This window comes from Musa acuminata, chromosome BXJ1-7, assembly GCF_036884655.1.
Source record: "Musa acuminata AAA Group cultivar baxijiao chromosome BXJ1-7, Cavendish_Baxijiao_AAA, whole genome shotgun sequence".
In the NCBI taxonomy this organism is placed as follows: Eukaryota; Viridiplantae; Streptophyta; class Magnoliopsida; order Zingiberales; family Musaceae; genus Musa; species Musa acuminata.
Window position 1 is genome coordinate 722,171 of NC_088333.1, and position 14,948 is coordinate 737,118.

Sequence of the window (14,948 nt, forward strand, 5' to 3'; positions counted from 1 at the left end):
CATCAAATCAGGCACCAAACACTACCATTTGCCATACACAACCAGTAGAGACAGCAAAGTTCTCGTGGAAGAATCTTACAAAAGTCATCTTTTGCTAAATGGGAGAAAGGATGAGGGATGGCCTAAAGCTCTTCATGTTATATATATATATATATATATATATACAAAGCCACCCATGGATAGGGATAGTGTAAAGGGAGAGCATCATTACAAACTGCTGAGATACAATATTGTCTATATAATAAGCCCATTAGTTTCTTCACGCATGAACAAGCTAGCTCAAAGCAGATCCCAGCTTCCTCACAAGATCCTTCACCGTCATTGAGAATTCCTCTTCTATCTGTGCAAGAAGAACAGAAAATTGCATTCATTCTCTTTCACATTGAGGTCAGCGATATTAGATCGAACATGAGTTCACAAGCTCATATACATGAGAAAACCAGGAAAGTAAGGTCTTACCTGTGCTATCACTGTTACGTTGATAGAGGAGCCAAGAAATGGCATGACATTGGTATTGATTATGGTGAGATTGATGCTCTCGATCTCGGATAGGATCTTCACGATAACCCCTTTGCGGTTCTCGCAGTGAATTCTCATCAGCACCGTCTTCCCGGAAACCTTGGCTTCGATCTCAGGAAAAGGCTTCTGTGATGGTTGTGCATCAAAGTTCTCATCGGAGGAGGAACCATCATCATCAGCATCAGCATCAGCAGCAGAGGGCTGGGACTTCTTGACGAGGACCACGGATTCCACAGTCCTCTTCACGTTCTGGTCTTCCAGGGTCTTCACCCTTGCCTCCAGTTCTTTCACGTATCGCACTGCATCTCCAAGAACAGAAGCCTTGTCCGCCTAGCAAATTGATATATATATGCATACAAATCGAGGCAAGTTATATGCAATTTCTCATCCATAATTCCCATCCATCTCTCTCTCTCTCTCTCTCTCTCTCTCTCTCTCTCTATCTATCTATCTATCACCGTGTAACATAATCATACGTTTGTCATCCTATTATTTCATGTAATCTCGCATCAGAAAACAGAACGAAAACATATATTTCTCCAAGTCTTCTCAGGATTCTGAGAGTGTTCAGAAACCATATATTTGTGTCCAGTCTTTGATTGGTCTGTTTCCTACCAATGTTAATACCGCTAAAACCGTGGAAAATATTCATGAGATAAAAAAGTGATGGACAGAGAGAATAGTCTAATATTACTAAAGATTAATGTTTGACTTATAATCAAGTTTTTGAATTGAATTGACTCCAAGTCGTCAATATCTGATTTCTAACAAGCCGTAAGGAAGAGAGACATGTCTCCCATACCAAGCAACCGAAGCTACCTTTTTAAGCCCAGGGATTATCGCCGAAAGTGCAATGAACTTCTGGTTGAGCTTCTCCCGCCGGTTTCTCTCGGCGATGATGTGCTCTTGAGCTTGAGCGTTGACAGTCGTCGCTCCCCGGTGAAGAACAGCTTCATGCTTGCCACCAGAAGCCGGAACCCTCATCTCTTCCTTTGGCTTCGTAGATACCCCGGGAACATGTAGAAGAGGTGCTGGGAATGAGGCATCGGGATCCATGTCTTCGTTGGCCAGGAAATTCCAGCTGATGATCCCTCGAGTAGTCAGTCTTGATCCCGCAACGAGGCCTGCCGGAACCGGACGAGAGGTTTGGCTCTCGGAAGAGAGGGACTGCCGGAAGCCTCTCCCGGGCGCCGGTGCAACCGGTGGTGTGTCTTCATGGGTTGATGTTATTTCCCACCGGTGGAGAAGGTTAGACTCATCGATTCCCTGCAGATTAGGCATGGATAGAAAACTACCACAAAGATGTTTCTCTCGAAGAACAAGGTCTGTGGAAGAGTCTGACATCTTTTGTTTCCGAGATTAAACCCTAAAAGCTCATGTAGTTCCAAGCAGCTTTGATGCATGGCGTACACTTACACTTTGTGCAAACCAGTCGTTCCAGGGTGCCTCCATGTCCTTCTATGATCCACTTCCCTGAACAAAGAGATCCTGGCATAAACCACTAAGAAATATTGTGGAATCCAGTTCACGGAATAACATGTTGTCTCGATCGAACATGAAGCAGTGGAAATCCCGACATAAACCACCAAGAAACATCGTGGAATCCAGTTCATGGAATAACATGTTGTCCTGATCGAACATGAAGCAGTGGAATTCAAGGACCAAGGAGACTCGGAACAGAACAGCCTGTTTATATTATTTATTACACCCAAACAGGAAAGGAAAAGGAAAAGAGATTTGGATCAAATAGCTCAGAAGACGAGCTTCTGAGCACACACAGGAGAGCTCTTGATTCGTATCAAAACTTCCAGCATGCTTCTTAGCGAGGACGAGTTCATACTTCGTTCCATATATACAAGAAAATTAAAGAATATCACAAGGCACTCAGCTTTCATGCATGCACTTCCTATTTAGACAAGTACTCGCTGAAGATATCAAAGAACACTTACCTAGCTAAAAACATCAAGGAAGAAGAAGAAGACTCATGTTCGGCATCAACTTCTTCTCTCCTAGTTGAAAGCAGAACTGCTCTATCATCCCTCGAGTTCCCGGAGAGTCGTCTCCTTTGTGTGAACTCTCCCTGGTCCTCTTGATTTCATGTTTTCCCACATGTTATATTGGGACAAGTCTTCTACAAGCTTGATCAAGGAAAATAATGCCTACAATTACAAAACTATATGACATAATCTAACAGAAAAGATTTGTTTTGATAAGAAAGAGAGCCACAACAAAAGGCATTCAGAAAATGTGGTCAAACAAAAGGAAAAGCATATGAGAATATCTTCACAATATCATAGTCGAGGAGATCTTTTAGTATCTTATTCATGTCTATAATAATCATGTCTGGTGGTAGTGAGAGAGACCGAATAGAAGTGATTGCAGCAGTGGGCCCAAGCAGCACCCCTCAATTATATGTGGACATATGAACAGATGAAATGGCTTCTGTGAATTGTTTTTGAGCAGATTGATGTGAGATCTAGAAAGAGTATCTTGCGGTGTCTTAGTGATTACCCGTTTCCCACTTTCTCGGAGTACTGAACATTCTTATCCACCTTCATGAAATTACAACAGCATGCGAGAGAAACTGGCAGCCAAACACAGTCATGAATCCATTTCAAGTGATGAAACGAGTACACAGGGTATATAAAATCAGAAGAAGAAGAAGAAGAAGAAGAAGACGATGATGGAAGCTACAAGACATTTCAAAGGCCAGTGTTGCATCAGTTGATATAACTCCTTTATCTGAGATTTCATTATCAGTGATTTCATTAAAAGAATCATACTTACTGATTAAGACAGATCACCAGTGTAATCCGTGGCAGATCTCTTATTTAATCCACATCGCACACAAACCTTTGAAAACTAATCCATAGCTTAGTAACTCATTTTATGCTTCTTACGTGCCTTCCACCAACAAGGACAGATTGCATTGATATTTAAAACTAAGAATTCATATGGTCATCGGATCATTATAGATTACTTGTCACGGTATCAGAGAAGATTGCCCGCAGGCCATTAGCAGAGGGATCCATGGACCAATGAAAGTGGGAGTAGCTAGAGAAGGAGAAAGACACTTAGCTACGATACCAGCCAACATAAGATCCTGTCAATATCTTTCTATGGATGATGATTAACAGAGCGGCAACAGTGCCAAGAAAACTAATGAACAATCATCAGCAGTAGGCTAATCCACATCTAACCTGTTAGGGTCATTTATTGTCTATAATTTGAATCTGTGTTTTTTGTTTTGTCTTTTTTCTCTCTAATTTTTTGGAGCTTAAAATTTGAAGAAAAATCGGAGTAACTTTGTACCTCTATTCTTGTCCTCAAGCTATAGGAATCCCTATGATTCAGATAAACACAAAAAGGAACTCTTTAAATTTAATTCTTTAGCTAGCATGTGTTAATTAGTGAAAGAGGAAGAAAATGAATGTTGATAATAATATCTGATCATGACCCACATTCAACTCCTATTGCCTCTACGATTGAGGTTATGAGAGCTTGAGCAACTCGAGAATATTTTTCGATTCGTCATCGTGGTCAACATCATCATACTCGATCTCGTATCTTCTTACGATGGTTGGCAATTATCATCAACTCAGAGGTTTTATTTTTCTTTCCTAATTCCTAAGTCAACATGTACTCGATTTCTTTTTTCTCCCACCTTTTTTTTTTTTTCTTCTCTCCCGAGCACATAATATAATTATATGATATATATCAACATTTAAATATCTTTTAAATATGCCAATATTCAACGAAAGCGCCTGTAGCTCAGTGGATAGAGCGTCTGTTTCCTAAGCAGAAAGTCGTAGGTTCGACCCCTACCTGGCGCGGTTTTTACAGTTGTTTATATGAGCTCTTTTTCGAATTGCTTAATATAATCCTTTACTATTGAATTGAATGCTTCAGTAGCAGTCAGCTTTCAGCAAAACGACAGTAGAAGAAACGATAGAGCAATTGCAATAGATCAAATCTGTTCAGCTCTCCAAACTTATTGATTGGATCTTTGGACCAGCAGTTCTTAGATCAATTGAAGAAGAAAATACTACTTTCTATTAATATTTTTTTTTGCATGCATTGCGTTGTTGTGGGCATATACTCAACCACCATCCACTTTATGAACTCGATCTTATCATCACACACATGCCTGCTCTGTTGGTGGGACATTTAATGTGGGTTGGGACCATCCGAACGATCAGTAGATCGATCATCTACGGTTGCAGTAGGCGAAAAAGATGCAATTGTTCTTTTCTTTCTGCCTCTGTCAAATTTTGAAGTCTTATGTTACATACGTAATTTCATGCAGGATTGGTCTATAACATTACAAGAATAAGAATGTGAGGATGGTTGACCATCATCATCCACTCTATCTATTGTGTCGTTGACTTGTCGGGGAACAAGGACAGGCAACGGACTCTCTCACCAACTGCATGATCTCAGTAAACCGCATACACACACATATCTCAGAATCATGTTGCACGAGTTTTGATCACACAAACACAACTGTGACTACGAGATGAGTGAGAGCAGGAGAAGCATCAGAGGCACAGAGATTATTCCAAGGAGATTAAAGGATATCAGTAGATGACTGAGAGACGAAGAGAAGAGTGGATGGGTTCAACTACTCTTGCGAGGCTGTTGGCTTTTTCTCCTTGTTCTGCTCTTTGGTTTCTCTTCTTCTTGTTGTTGTTGGATTGCTTCCACTGCCTCGACTTGTTCGTTCTCAGCAGCAGCAGCAGCAGCAGCAGCGGCAGACTTTTGTTCCTCCTCTTCATTCCTTTCCACCGCCACCTCCACCACTTTGCGTGGCCGGCCTCTCTTCCTCTTCGCCTGCTGTGCAGCCACAGCCTGTTCCGATAACGCGTCAGTGCTGGTCGGCGAAGACGATCTCCTCTTCATCTTGGTTGTCGTCTTCTTCTCCATCTGCGTGTGCTGATCAAAGTTCAGATGATTCCCCAACCCGACGAGATTAAGCAAAAACAATGTATCTATGTCAGCATCTGCAATTTCCTATCCCCGTCGATCATATATGCCTGTCATGAAAACACAATATATGTATGTCAACATCTGCAATTTCCTATCCCTGTCGATCATATATGCCGGTCAAGAAAACACTAACCACAAAAGAAATCTCCTCCCAACAGTCAAAAAAAGGTTCATAGAACAGCTCACATCTTAAGAGTCTCTTTCCAAACAAAGTGGGTGGGAGAGAAGATGGACGAAGAGCGCTGCAGTAGGAGTCCGCGATGATAGCATAGCAGAGCAACCTAACCCAGAGAAGGGGCACTTGCGGCTCTCTCTCTCTCTCTCTCTGTTACAGTGGTGGATGGATATATGAGAAACAAATCAGCCATGGGGATCCCTGTTAGGTGCAACCCTCATTACTCTCAGTGCTCGGCCACTGGGGACGCTTCACGTCAGCATCAACATGGATCATGTCATCACAAATTCATCCGCAAAGTTGGCTTGCCGGAGGGGTGGGGAATAGTTAGTTCATAAATGCCTGCATGGAGAGTGAATCTTTTCAACGTAATAATACCTACCGCTCGTGTACAGCATAATCCTGAATTATTAAGAGAGAAACTCCGGGGGGGGGGGGGGGGGTTTAAACTTTAAACGATAGCAGACTACCATAACTGATATGTTTCTACCACTTTACTAACATTAAGGGCAGTTATGCGACTCATACAAAGATGGGATAGAAAATTACATAATGAAAGCAACGACTAGGAGATGAGTTCAGTTGAGAAAATTAAAATAAAAAATAAAAATAAAAAGAAATGCTGATCACAGATCATAAGTTATCAGCATCTCTCTCTGACATAAATTACATGGACATTATTTCAGTTTTTTCACTGACAGATAAACGAGTTCTTCTCATAGAATGCTGATGTTCCATTATTTTAACCTTAAAAACATCTCCAGTCAGATAATGCTCCAAAAACAACCCAGGCAAGAAAGCAGGCATTAGTAAACCCGTGCTTTCGGTGGGAATGACTCCACTTCATCATCCAAAGTGTTCATATGGACAGGCCTATAGGTTAGCTCGACTTTCCCATTCTCCCAATACCTGCGGCAAAAGCAAATAAACTTCACATTATGAAGACTCGATCAATTACAAATACAACTATAAATATTGGTCGCCCGTGTTTTGTCGGTAAGAAGTGGAGCATCTGATGGAGGGAACAGAAACAAATTCAACCATGCAGAGAATTATACTAGCTCTGAATCAGATAATAAGAGCATAGATTTAATCATGAATGTGGATAGCTAGCTCTATGAGAACTTCTATCAAGGTTGTCTGTTAAAGATATCTATCTCCTCGAGCTTCTAATCCAATTTATGCTCGAGGTTATGAGCATGTCAAGTATCACATGCTCAGATGTTCATATGCTCATGCTCCTGAAGACTTTGAAACAACCCAATTCTCAATGTCTTCAGTTTTAACCAAAATCAAGTTCCATTTGGTAGATGTTATTAAGGAACACTGTTCGAAAATGTTTTCGAGGCTTGGACCCTTGTAGTTCATATCCACGTATCATCACATACAAAAATTCAAGAAAATATGTACAATCTCAAAATTTATAAAAAAATTTCTCTTTTCTAATGAGTAATTTTCTAACCAGCAATATTTTTTGCAAATCCAACTGATACATCCGAAAGCCAAAACTAAGAAAGTTTTGGTACTAAACCTAACAGTTTAAGTATTTTATAAAATTGTATCTAAAGCTCCACCATCAATGGTAATTCATACATATCCATTTTCTAACGCTAACATACAACAGAATGACCCTGGTTTTCTTCACAATCTTTAATGTCCATAGTCCCTACCACTGATGTCCTTTCTACCAAAGAAACTAATAAACAGAAACTGGGATTTTGTATTACATCTACTTGAACACTTGCTACACGCAGAAACATGCAATGGAACTACATTAATATGATTGAGATTTTCTTTCCAGATGTTGAAATTGTTAGATGGTATTCTAGATAAAAAGAGTTTTTAATATACTAACCCTAGTGTGTGTTTCAGCCACTTCTCATCATCTCTTTTCTGCAACAAAAAAGAGGTGATGTTATACTAAGAAATCAGCACAAAAAGGAAATAACATATTCAGCAGAAAGTGAATCTGACCGTAAAGTCTTCGCGAGCATGAGCTCCTCGACTTTCCTTTCTTGCCTCAGCTGAGTGCATTGTTATACATGCATTTATTAAAAGATTTTCTAGCTCAACAGTCTCTATTAAGTCCGAGTTCCTGCAAGCATAATGAGAAATCAGATGACTGAAATAGATATAAAGTAGATGTCATCATCGAGGCCATTAAGTAAAGGGCACAACCATATCAGACTCCGATCATGGATTTTGACATCATGAAAGCTCTCCCATGCTTTGTCTATCAACTGACAACCTAAAATAAATTCATGCAACAGAACAGTAAGAGCTATATAAAATCCACCAGATCACGTTTTCTACAAATTGACACTAATGAGTTGTAGCCAGAAAGAACCTTCTTCTAGTGTTTCTTGTGTTCGAAACACGGCAGCATTATTTTGCATCACCCGTTGCATGTTTAGACGAATTTTTGAAGTTGGCAGTGAACCATTTGAGTTCCTTAACTTATCCAGCCAAGCAATGGTCTTTTCTCCAGCATCTTTCTCAAGTGGTTTCTGCTTCTCCCCTGTAAATTAAATAAAGATGCTTGGTTATTTACGATAGACCTTTCGTAAGTTTTAGCTTCCACAGAGATAAAGTAAAAGCATACCTGGCTTGCAGATTTCCGCGACTCTGTTTGCACAGGCTCTGCCAAAAACAACAATATCAAGAAGTGAGTTTGCGCCAAGCCTATTTGCTCCATGGACAGATGCACAAGCTGCCTCTCCAGCAGCCATCAAACCAGGAACCACTGCATCTGGATCATCACCCTTTATATGAACTACCTGAGGAACCAATCATAGGTGCAAAAAAGCAGAATCAGCAACAGATATCAAAAACAGCAAGTGATACTCTAAAAATCAGTTCTACGACTACTACCACTTGAGTTTACCTCGCCATGGTAGTTTGTCGGTATTCCACCCATATTATAGTGCACGGTAGGCAGAACAGGGATGGGTTCCTTAGTGACATCAACACCAGCAAAAATAGCAGCAGTCTCAGATATCCCAGGAAGTCTTTCCTTGAGAACATCCGGAGGCAAATGATTCAGATGAAGATAAATGTGATCCTTAAGTGGCCCTACGATATTCAAAAGAACCAGATATCAACGATAAGCACTTAATTGCACTCATAAAATCAGCATGAACTAGCAAGTGATCCTTCGGCTCATACCTACACCACGACCTTCTCTTATTTCCATTGTCATAGATCTAGAAACCACATCGCGTGATGCAAGATCCTTTGCCGTAGGAGCATATCGTTCCATGAAACGTTCACCTTCACTGTTCCTAAGAATACCACCCTCGCCCCGAGATCCTAAAAGTTAGTTTTTGAAACAAAAGGATAAGTGAACAAAACCATGCATAAAAAATATCAATATGTACAGAGGCTAAAACTTCAAAGACTTTGATATCGGTTAAGACTATGTAGTAAAAGAACACAACCAACATTGGAAACTATTTTATCAGTTAGAGCACTTGAAAACAAGCGATAACCACAACAAACCTTCAGTGATCAGGCATCCAGCACCATATATGCCTGTAGGGTGAAATTGAACGAACTCAAGGTCCTGCAGGAAGGATAACCAACTAAGCACAAAAAGAATAGGAAATGCCTGGAAATTAAAACCTCTTGATAGGGCAAAATTCATTATATAAACCTCGAGAGGTAACCCAGCTCGTGCGACCATAGCATTGCCATCTCCAGTACATGTATGAGCTGAGGTTGCAGAGAAGTAAGCTCTACCATAGCCCTGAGTCAAACAAATTCAATTGTAGACAACTGATCGAAGAAATGACATTTTGAATTCCCTATAAACTATCAATACCCCAGTAGCTAAAATTGTGTTGGCTGCATGGAAACGATGAAGGGTCCCATCCTCCATATTCAGTGCAATCACACCTTGGCAAGTCCCTGAGTGTTGCCAAAAGACAGATATTAGCACATAGATGGACGGCATAAACATACATACGAACATAAACCTCAATATATATGTCCATCAAGCAGAAAGGAATAGATAGAAAATATCATGGAAGAAAGTTGCAACGACTGCAAGAAGCTGGTGAACCAAATGCGAGAATAAATGCATGATATAGTCAAAACAGAATTCCACTGTTTCTCTAACAAGGCTACCACATGATTAGTATGTCACAATTTCATTGTTTACAGATAAACAAGTCCACCACAAGTATAGTTTGTAGGCTAAGACATTATCAAGCAACCAAATCATTTTTACACAGAATAAGATGTTATCCTGCATAATTAAATACAAGGAACAACAAACAAAGAAGTGATGCAGTAAAGGAACCAAGTATCTGGATCAAACCATACAGCAAAATAATCATAATTTGAAACTTAAGGATTACACAGTCAATGCTCCTATATCCTCAAAACACTTTGAACCTTATCGTCAAGAAAGTAATTTTAATCATTGACCCATCATCATAATTTTATGGACTACAGGGCACAAGAAAGCATCAAATCGAGTTGCACAAGAAAGTTGCAACTGATATCTTCATTCATGGACCGTGATTTTACCAGAATTAGAAACTTTTTAAGTGAGATCATTTTTTTAGGCATTGAATACTTCACTCTGTCAATCCTTTTAAATTTCAAAAATATCCAGTTTGTTAAATTTTCATAAAACCAGTAGAACTTTTTTTGAGGTTGTCCTCAAACTTGCACGGAAAGCTCTAGTTTTAATGACCATGAAATAATCTTAAATATTCAAGAATCAAAACATTGTGAGTCACAAAATTTCATGGAATTCCATACATAAATTTTGTTAAACATAAAGAAAGATTTGATGGTTCATTTTTAAAACTTAAAAATCTCATCCCTGCTCCCTTCTCTTTTACTGTAAATATGTATTTAAACTAGACACAGCAATAAAATACAAAATAAATATGTAGGAAGAACCTTTCACCAGAGTACACACCTAAAATGAAACCTGAACCCACACTCCTAAGCAGGGATTGCTGTGCCGCCCGAAACAGTATGGTTTTGGTGGTACATACCGATCCAAGCATGGACTGATACACGGACCACCCCGTTTCGGGCGGTCTGCATTAAAACAATAAAAAAAAATCAAAAAGTGGTGGGCCTCTGTCTATTTCAGCGTAAAAAAAAACATATTAGGGCTCTTCTCGCATATGAAGCCACAGCACTGCCTCTTCGCTGATGCAATGCTGCAGCGGTGCTGCCTCTTCACAGCTTCACCGCTGCAGCGACGCTATCTCTTCGCTGATTCACCACTGCGATGCTACAGCGGCATTGCCTTTTCATCACTTTGCCACTGCGATGCGGCAGCAGCACTAACTCGTTGCCGCTTCACCACTGCGATGCTGCAGCGACGCTGCCTCATCACTGCTTCGCCATTGCGATGCTGTAGTGGCACCGCCTCTTCGTTGCTGTGATGCTACTGCTTCCTTTCAACGCTGTAGCTGCTTCCCAGGTATCACTGCATTTCTTCTCCTCCTCATTCTCTTTTTTCTTTTTCTTCCTTCTTTCTTTCTCCTTCCTCCTCTATTCCTCCACTAAACCTTCCTCTTCAACCTTTTTTTCTTCCTCGTCATAACATCGGTACACATCGACGTACCATGTGTTGGTACATCGGTATGGAGCGGCACGTGCCATGCCGTCAACTGGGCGACACACCGGCTCGGACCAGTAAGTCAAACCTTGCTACTAGGTTTTTTCCTTCATATTTTTTTATTTTTCCAAGAAGGATTTGAAGATATGAAACTTGTTTCTATCAAAAAGTAAGACTTCAACTAAGATCCACATAGCCAATTGGAAAGGCAATTTTAGATCTATCAGTGAACAATATGTGAAGTGCATATATGAAATTGATAGTTCCTCGTTAAATACAGGAATCTACCAATTATAAACAGCCAGTGCCAATCTAAGTTCTTGGATAAAGGGAAGAGAATGAGATATCTAGATATTGACAGTAGCTAGAGTTTAAAAAAGTGAAATTATCAAGATCAATGAACTCTAAGAAAAGTTCATTATTGATTAAGTGAAACACATTAGGATTGATGACATGTGATGCTGCTTACCTTTGCTATCCATGAGAAGATCCAAAGCAAAGTATTCAACAAAAAACTGAGTATTATGCTTCATCGCTTGCCCATAAAGTGTGTGCAGCAAGGCATGGCCAGTTCGATCAGCAGCACAAGCACAACGATATGCCTGGCCACCTAAAGATGTGAACCAATGTGAGAGGAACATTTAAACACTTCAAAGCTGGAGAAACCCCAATGACCAGAAAAATAATCAAAAGGCAAAGCATCTACCTTTTCCAAAATCCAAACTTTGACCTCCAAAAGCCCGTTGATATATTTTGCCATCTTCAGTCCTGGAAAAAGGTAATCCGTAGTTTTCCAGTTCAATGACTGCTTTTGGTGCTTCTCTGCACATATACTGAATGGAATCCTGATCACCTGATATAATTCAACGAGGGTTGCATGTCAGTAACACAGATGGAAGCAATAAGAGTACAGAAACTCAGTCAACCGAAAGACAGCATCTTTAGAATCTGTCAAAAAATAGAAAATCTTGCATTTATGCAGAAGAATCCTAGAGAATGAAGCATTTAGCATTATTTGTTCTTGAGAAACACAGTCAAAAACAAGCAATCTATGATTCCCCTAGCAACAAAGAGCTGATGTTCTACGTTTAACTTTGCCACCGCAAAATCAAGTGTTCAGGAAGATCAACTTCAAATAGTTGTATGAAGATATAAGTACAAAGTAAACAGAACAAAAATTATTTGCAAATTAGTTACCTAGCCAGTCACTTCCTTTAACAGTATCATACATGTGCCACCTCCAGTCATCTTCGCTCATATTACCAAGAGCAGCATTTATACCACCCTGCATGTAGTGTCCCATCACACTTCAGCAAAAAAATATTCAAACAGACAGCAATTAAAAGATAATTAACGACCTTTAAAAAGTCTGGACATCCAATCCTATGAGAGGCACAGAACAACCCACAGGGATTTGAAAAAGATAATTGGCTATTTAAACAAATAATCTTGCATTCTCATCCAGAATTTGTTCTGTATAATGATATAGGAAGTAAATGAGTTTTACTAAACAACAGTCAAGATAATGGCTCCTAGAAGTTCCTTAATTTGTAAAAAATCAACAAAATAAATTAAAAATGATCTTTCACATTAATAAGAAAAAGGATTGACTTCCATCTGAGGGTGCTTATCTTATTAGATTATCTAAGAATGTCAGGTGAAGTAGTAGGGGTTGCATTGCAATGCGTTATTGTGGGAATTCCAGGGATATGGAAGTTATCACTTATCACCACTACCAGAAATGCCCAAAAGGCTTCACAGCCACAGAGTTGTTACTTTAATTCATTAATTGTACATTTCAAGAAACCTCATGTGATTATAAGTATTATTCACCAAGAAGCTCATTTCTAACTAATCTTGCTATTCTTATTGTTCTAAAAGAAAAGACCTTTCCAAAATTCTTTGCAGTTAGTCATCTCAGTGGTGCTTAAATGTCATAATTCTAGCTTTAAACTTCTCCAAGCAGATTAGTCATCATACAGTTTTTATGGTAGGTCTTACTCTGGACCTGACTTCAACATATTTTGTGCTTTTATTTTTGTTTCCTTCTACATAATTTGTGCTCTTCTTTTTTTCTCCGTGTCCTTTTCCATCTTTTCAGAGCATCATATTTGATCTGCCTCCAAGAACATGAAGACCTACCAAACCAATTATCTTGCAGTTTGCAGAAAGCTATTTAACAAGGATTTTCATATTCAATGCAAATAGGTATCAATATCTTTACATATATTATCATCTGAGGTTGAACCTAGTGTCATAAATTCTAGTCTGATTTTTAAAAACCAAAAAAAGCCCAAGTTGTCGTACTAGATTTCAGCACCTGTGCAGCAACAGTGTGAGAGCGAGTAGGAAAGAGCTTGGTAATGCAAGCAGTATTAAAGCCATGCTCTGACAGACCAATGGCTGCTCTTAGCCCTGCACCTCCAGCGCCTACAACCACTGCATCATATGTGTGATCAACGATAGTATATGAAGAGCGCCCAACCTTCATCACAAGCAACAAAAGTCAGATACTAAGTTTGCCATTGAAGATGAGATGAGCTGCTGTCATTATAATCAACTGGCTACAAATTACAAAAGATTGCAACAAATGCCAACTAACAGAAATTATTCGACATGCAAGAATTTAATGATGGACAAAAGAGGGAGAATAAAGAAAATCAATGAAAACTATGTACATGGGCAAAATAAACTTGAAAATCCTCTCAGAACCAGAATTGCAATCAAGAACATGCGAATGAGGAAATGTAATTTCATACAGAATCACATAGAACAAATATCAAATTCCATGAAACATAGGACCTAATTGGCAACTCATAAGTGGCAAATAGTGTTCCTTTGAATCATCATTGCGAAGGAAATGTTGAAACGGAAAACCAAATGAAACTATTTAAAAATATATAGTGGAAAAGTGGTAACCCAAAAGCTATAATATAAAACAACTAGATGACAAATGAATGAAGAGGCAAAGCAGAAGACCGGGAAAAAGACACTCGAAAGTTGATAGCGAAATGCAACGATCATCCGACTAAGAACAACTAACCAAACAAAAATGAAGATTTAGCTTGAACGAAACAAACCCTCGTTAAAACAAATCTAAAGAAATTAGAGGGTTTTGAGGTTTTGATCCTCTGACCCGCTGTCGATCAACGTGCAGAGGACGCACGTGATGCGAGTGGTCTGGAAAGCAAGGCGCGTTTCCAAGCTGAGATCGGCACTAAAGAACTAGAACGACATCAAACGGATCGCAGATCAAATGGAATACCGAGTCAGTGGAGAAGGATCTAGGCGCCGTCCACGGCGACTGACGGATCGGCTCGCTCCCGATCGGCAACGCCTTCCTCGAGAAGCGGAAGTTCCGCGGCAAGCAGCGGCGCCACATCGCCTCCAAGCCTCTCGCCGATCTCCTTTATCTCACACAAAGAGGAACCTGGAGGAAGACGGCAGCGAACGGAGCCAAGGCGACACCCACCGTCTCTGGTTCGCTTAAAAAGGCGTGTGGTCTGTCGATTCTACAAGTTTATATTCCCTGCAATGCTTTTTAATTACAAGTTTGCCATTTTAACCCGTCACGGGTGAAAACCAGGGTAAGATTGTTCCCATTAGAAGGTTGCTGCTGCTGCGTATTGATCCCCCCCCAAATCCGATACAAGTCTCGGTCGGTCTCCTCTCTCTTTTATTTAT

At 39.9% G+C, this 14,948-nt stretch overlaps 2 protein-coding genes and 1 non-coding gene across 4 annotated transcripts; 1 reads left to right on the forward strand and 2 right to left on the reverse strand.

Moving 5' to 3' along the window:
- Positions 1-46: 46 nt before the first annotated feature.
- LOC135678079 (transcription factor bHLH18-like) lies at positions 47-2,662 on the reverse strand. Of its 2 annotated transcripts, XM_065190430.1 has the most exons (5): positions 2,469-2,662; positions 1,936-1,992; positions 1,339-1,785; positions 460-849; positions 47-340 (listed from the first exon to the last, which is right to left on the reverse strand). In XM_065190430.1, exons 2-5 carry the CDS (start codon positions 1,969-1,971, stop codon positions 275-277), a joined length of 939 nt encoding a protein of 312 aa, XP_065046502.1. In that variant the 5' UTR covers positions 1,972-1,992; positions 2,469-2,662; the 3' UTR covers positions 47-274. The 2 variants fall into 2 exon arrangements, with proteins under 2 accessions (XP_065046502.1, XP_065046501.1); XM_065190429.1 differs by lacking the exon at positions 2,469-2,662 and having other exon boundaries at positions 1,339-1,988.
- Positions 2,663-4,279: 1,617 nt separating this feature from the next.
- On the forward strand, positions 4,280-4,352 carry TRNAR-CCU (transfer RNA arginine (anticodon CCU)). The gene has a single exon. It is a non-coding gene; the product is annotated as a tRNA-Arg (tRNA).
- Positions 4,353-6,147: 1,795 nt separating this feature from the next.
- On the reverse strand, positions 6,148-14,756 carry LOC135678080 (succinate dehydrogenase [ubiquinone] flavoprotein subunit, mitochondrial-like). Its single transcript, XM_065190431.1, has 16 exons — positions 14,530-14,756; positions 13,585-13,749; positions 12,462-12,549; positions 11,971-12,117; positions 11,734-11,874; positions 9,501-9,586; positions 9,333-9,425; positions 9,179-9,242; positions 8,846-8,989; positions 8,565-8,752; positions 8,283-8,457; positions 8,028-8,198; positions 7,859-7,928; positions 7,655-7,775; positions 7,536-7,573; positions 6,148-6,589 (listed from the first exon to the last, which is right to left on the reverse strand). The coding sequence occupies exons 1-16, from the start codon at positions 14,644-14,646 to the stop codon at positions 6,487-6,489; spliced, it is 1,911 nt and encodes a 636-aa protein (XP_065046503.1). The 5' UTR covers positions 14,647-14,756; the 3' UTR covers positions 6,148-6,486.
- Between the last annotated feature and the right edge of the window lie 192 nt (positions 14,757-14,948).

Bases quoted from the DNA above. Each gene is read 5' to 3' on its own strand.
- LOC135678079 (XM_065190429.1), bottom strand. From the start codon at position 1,863: ATGTCAGACTCTTCCACAGACCTTGTTCTTCGAGAGAAACATCTTTGT. The intron at 850-1,338 runs GTAGCTTCGGTT...TCAATTTGCTAG, and splicing joins TAATCCCTGGGCTTAAAAAG to GCGGACAAGGCTTCTGTTCT. The intron at 341-459 runs GTAAGACCTTAC...CTTCTTGCACAG, and splicing joins ACGTAACAGTGATAGCACAG to ATAGAAGAGGAATTCTCAAT.
- LOC135678080 (XM_065190431.1), bottom strand. From the start codon at position 14,646: ATGTGGCGCCGCTGCTTGCCGCGGAACTTCCGCTTCTCGAGGAAGGCG. The intron at 12,118-12,461 runs GTAACTAATTTG...GAATTATATCAG, and splicing joins TAAAGGAAGTGACTGGCTAG to GTGATCAGGATTCCATTCAG. The intron at 7,574-7,654 runs GTCAGATTCACT...TTTTTGTTGCAG, and splicing joins ATGCTCGCGAAGACTTTACG to AAAAGAGATGATGAGAAGTG.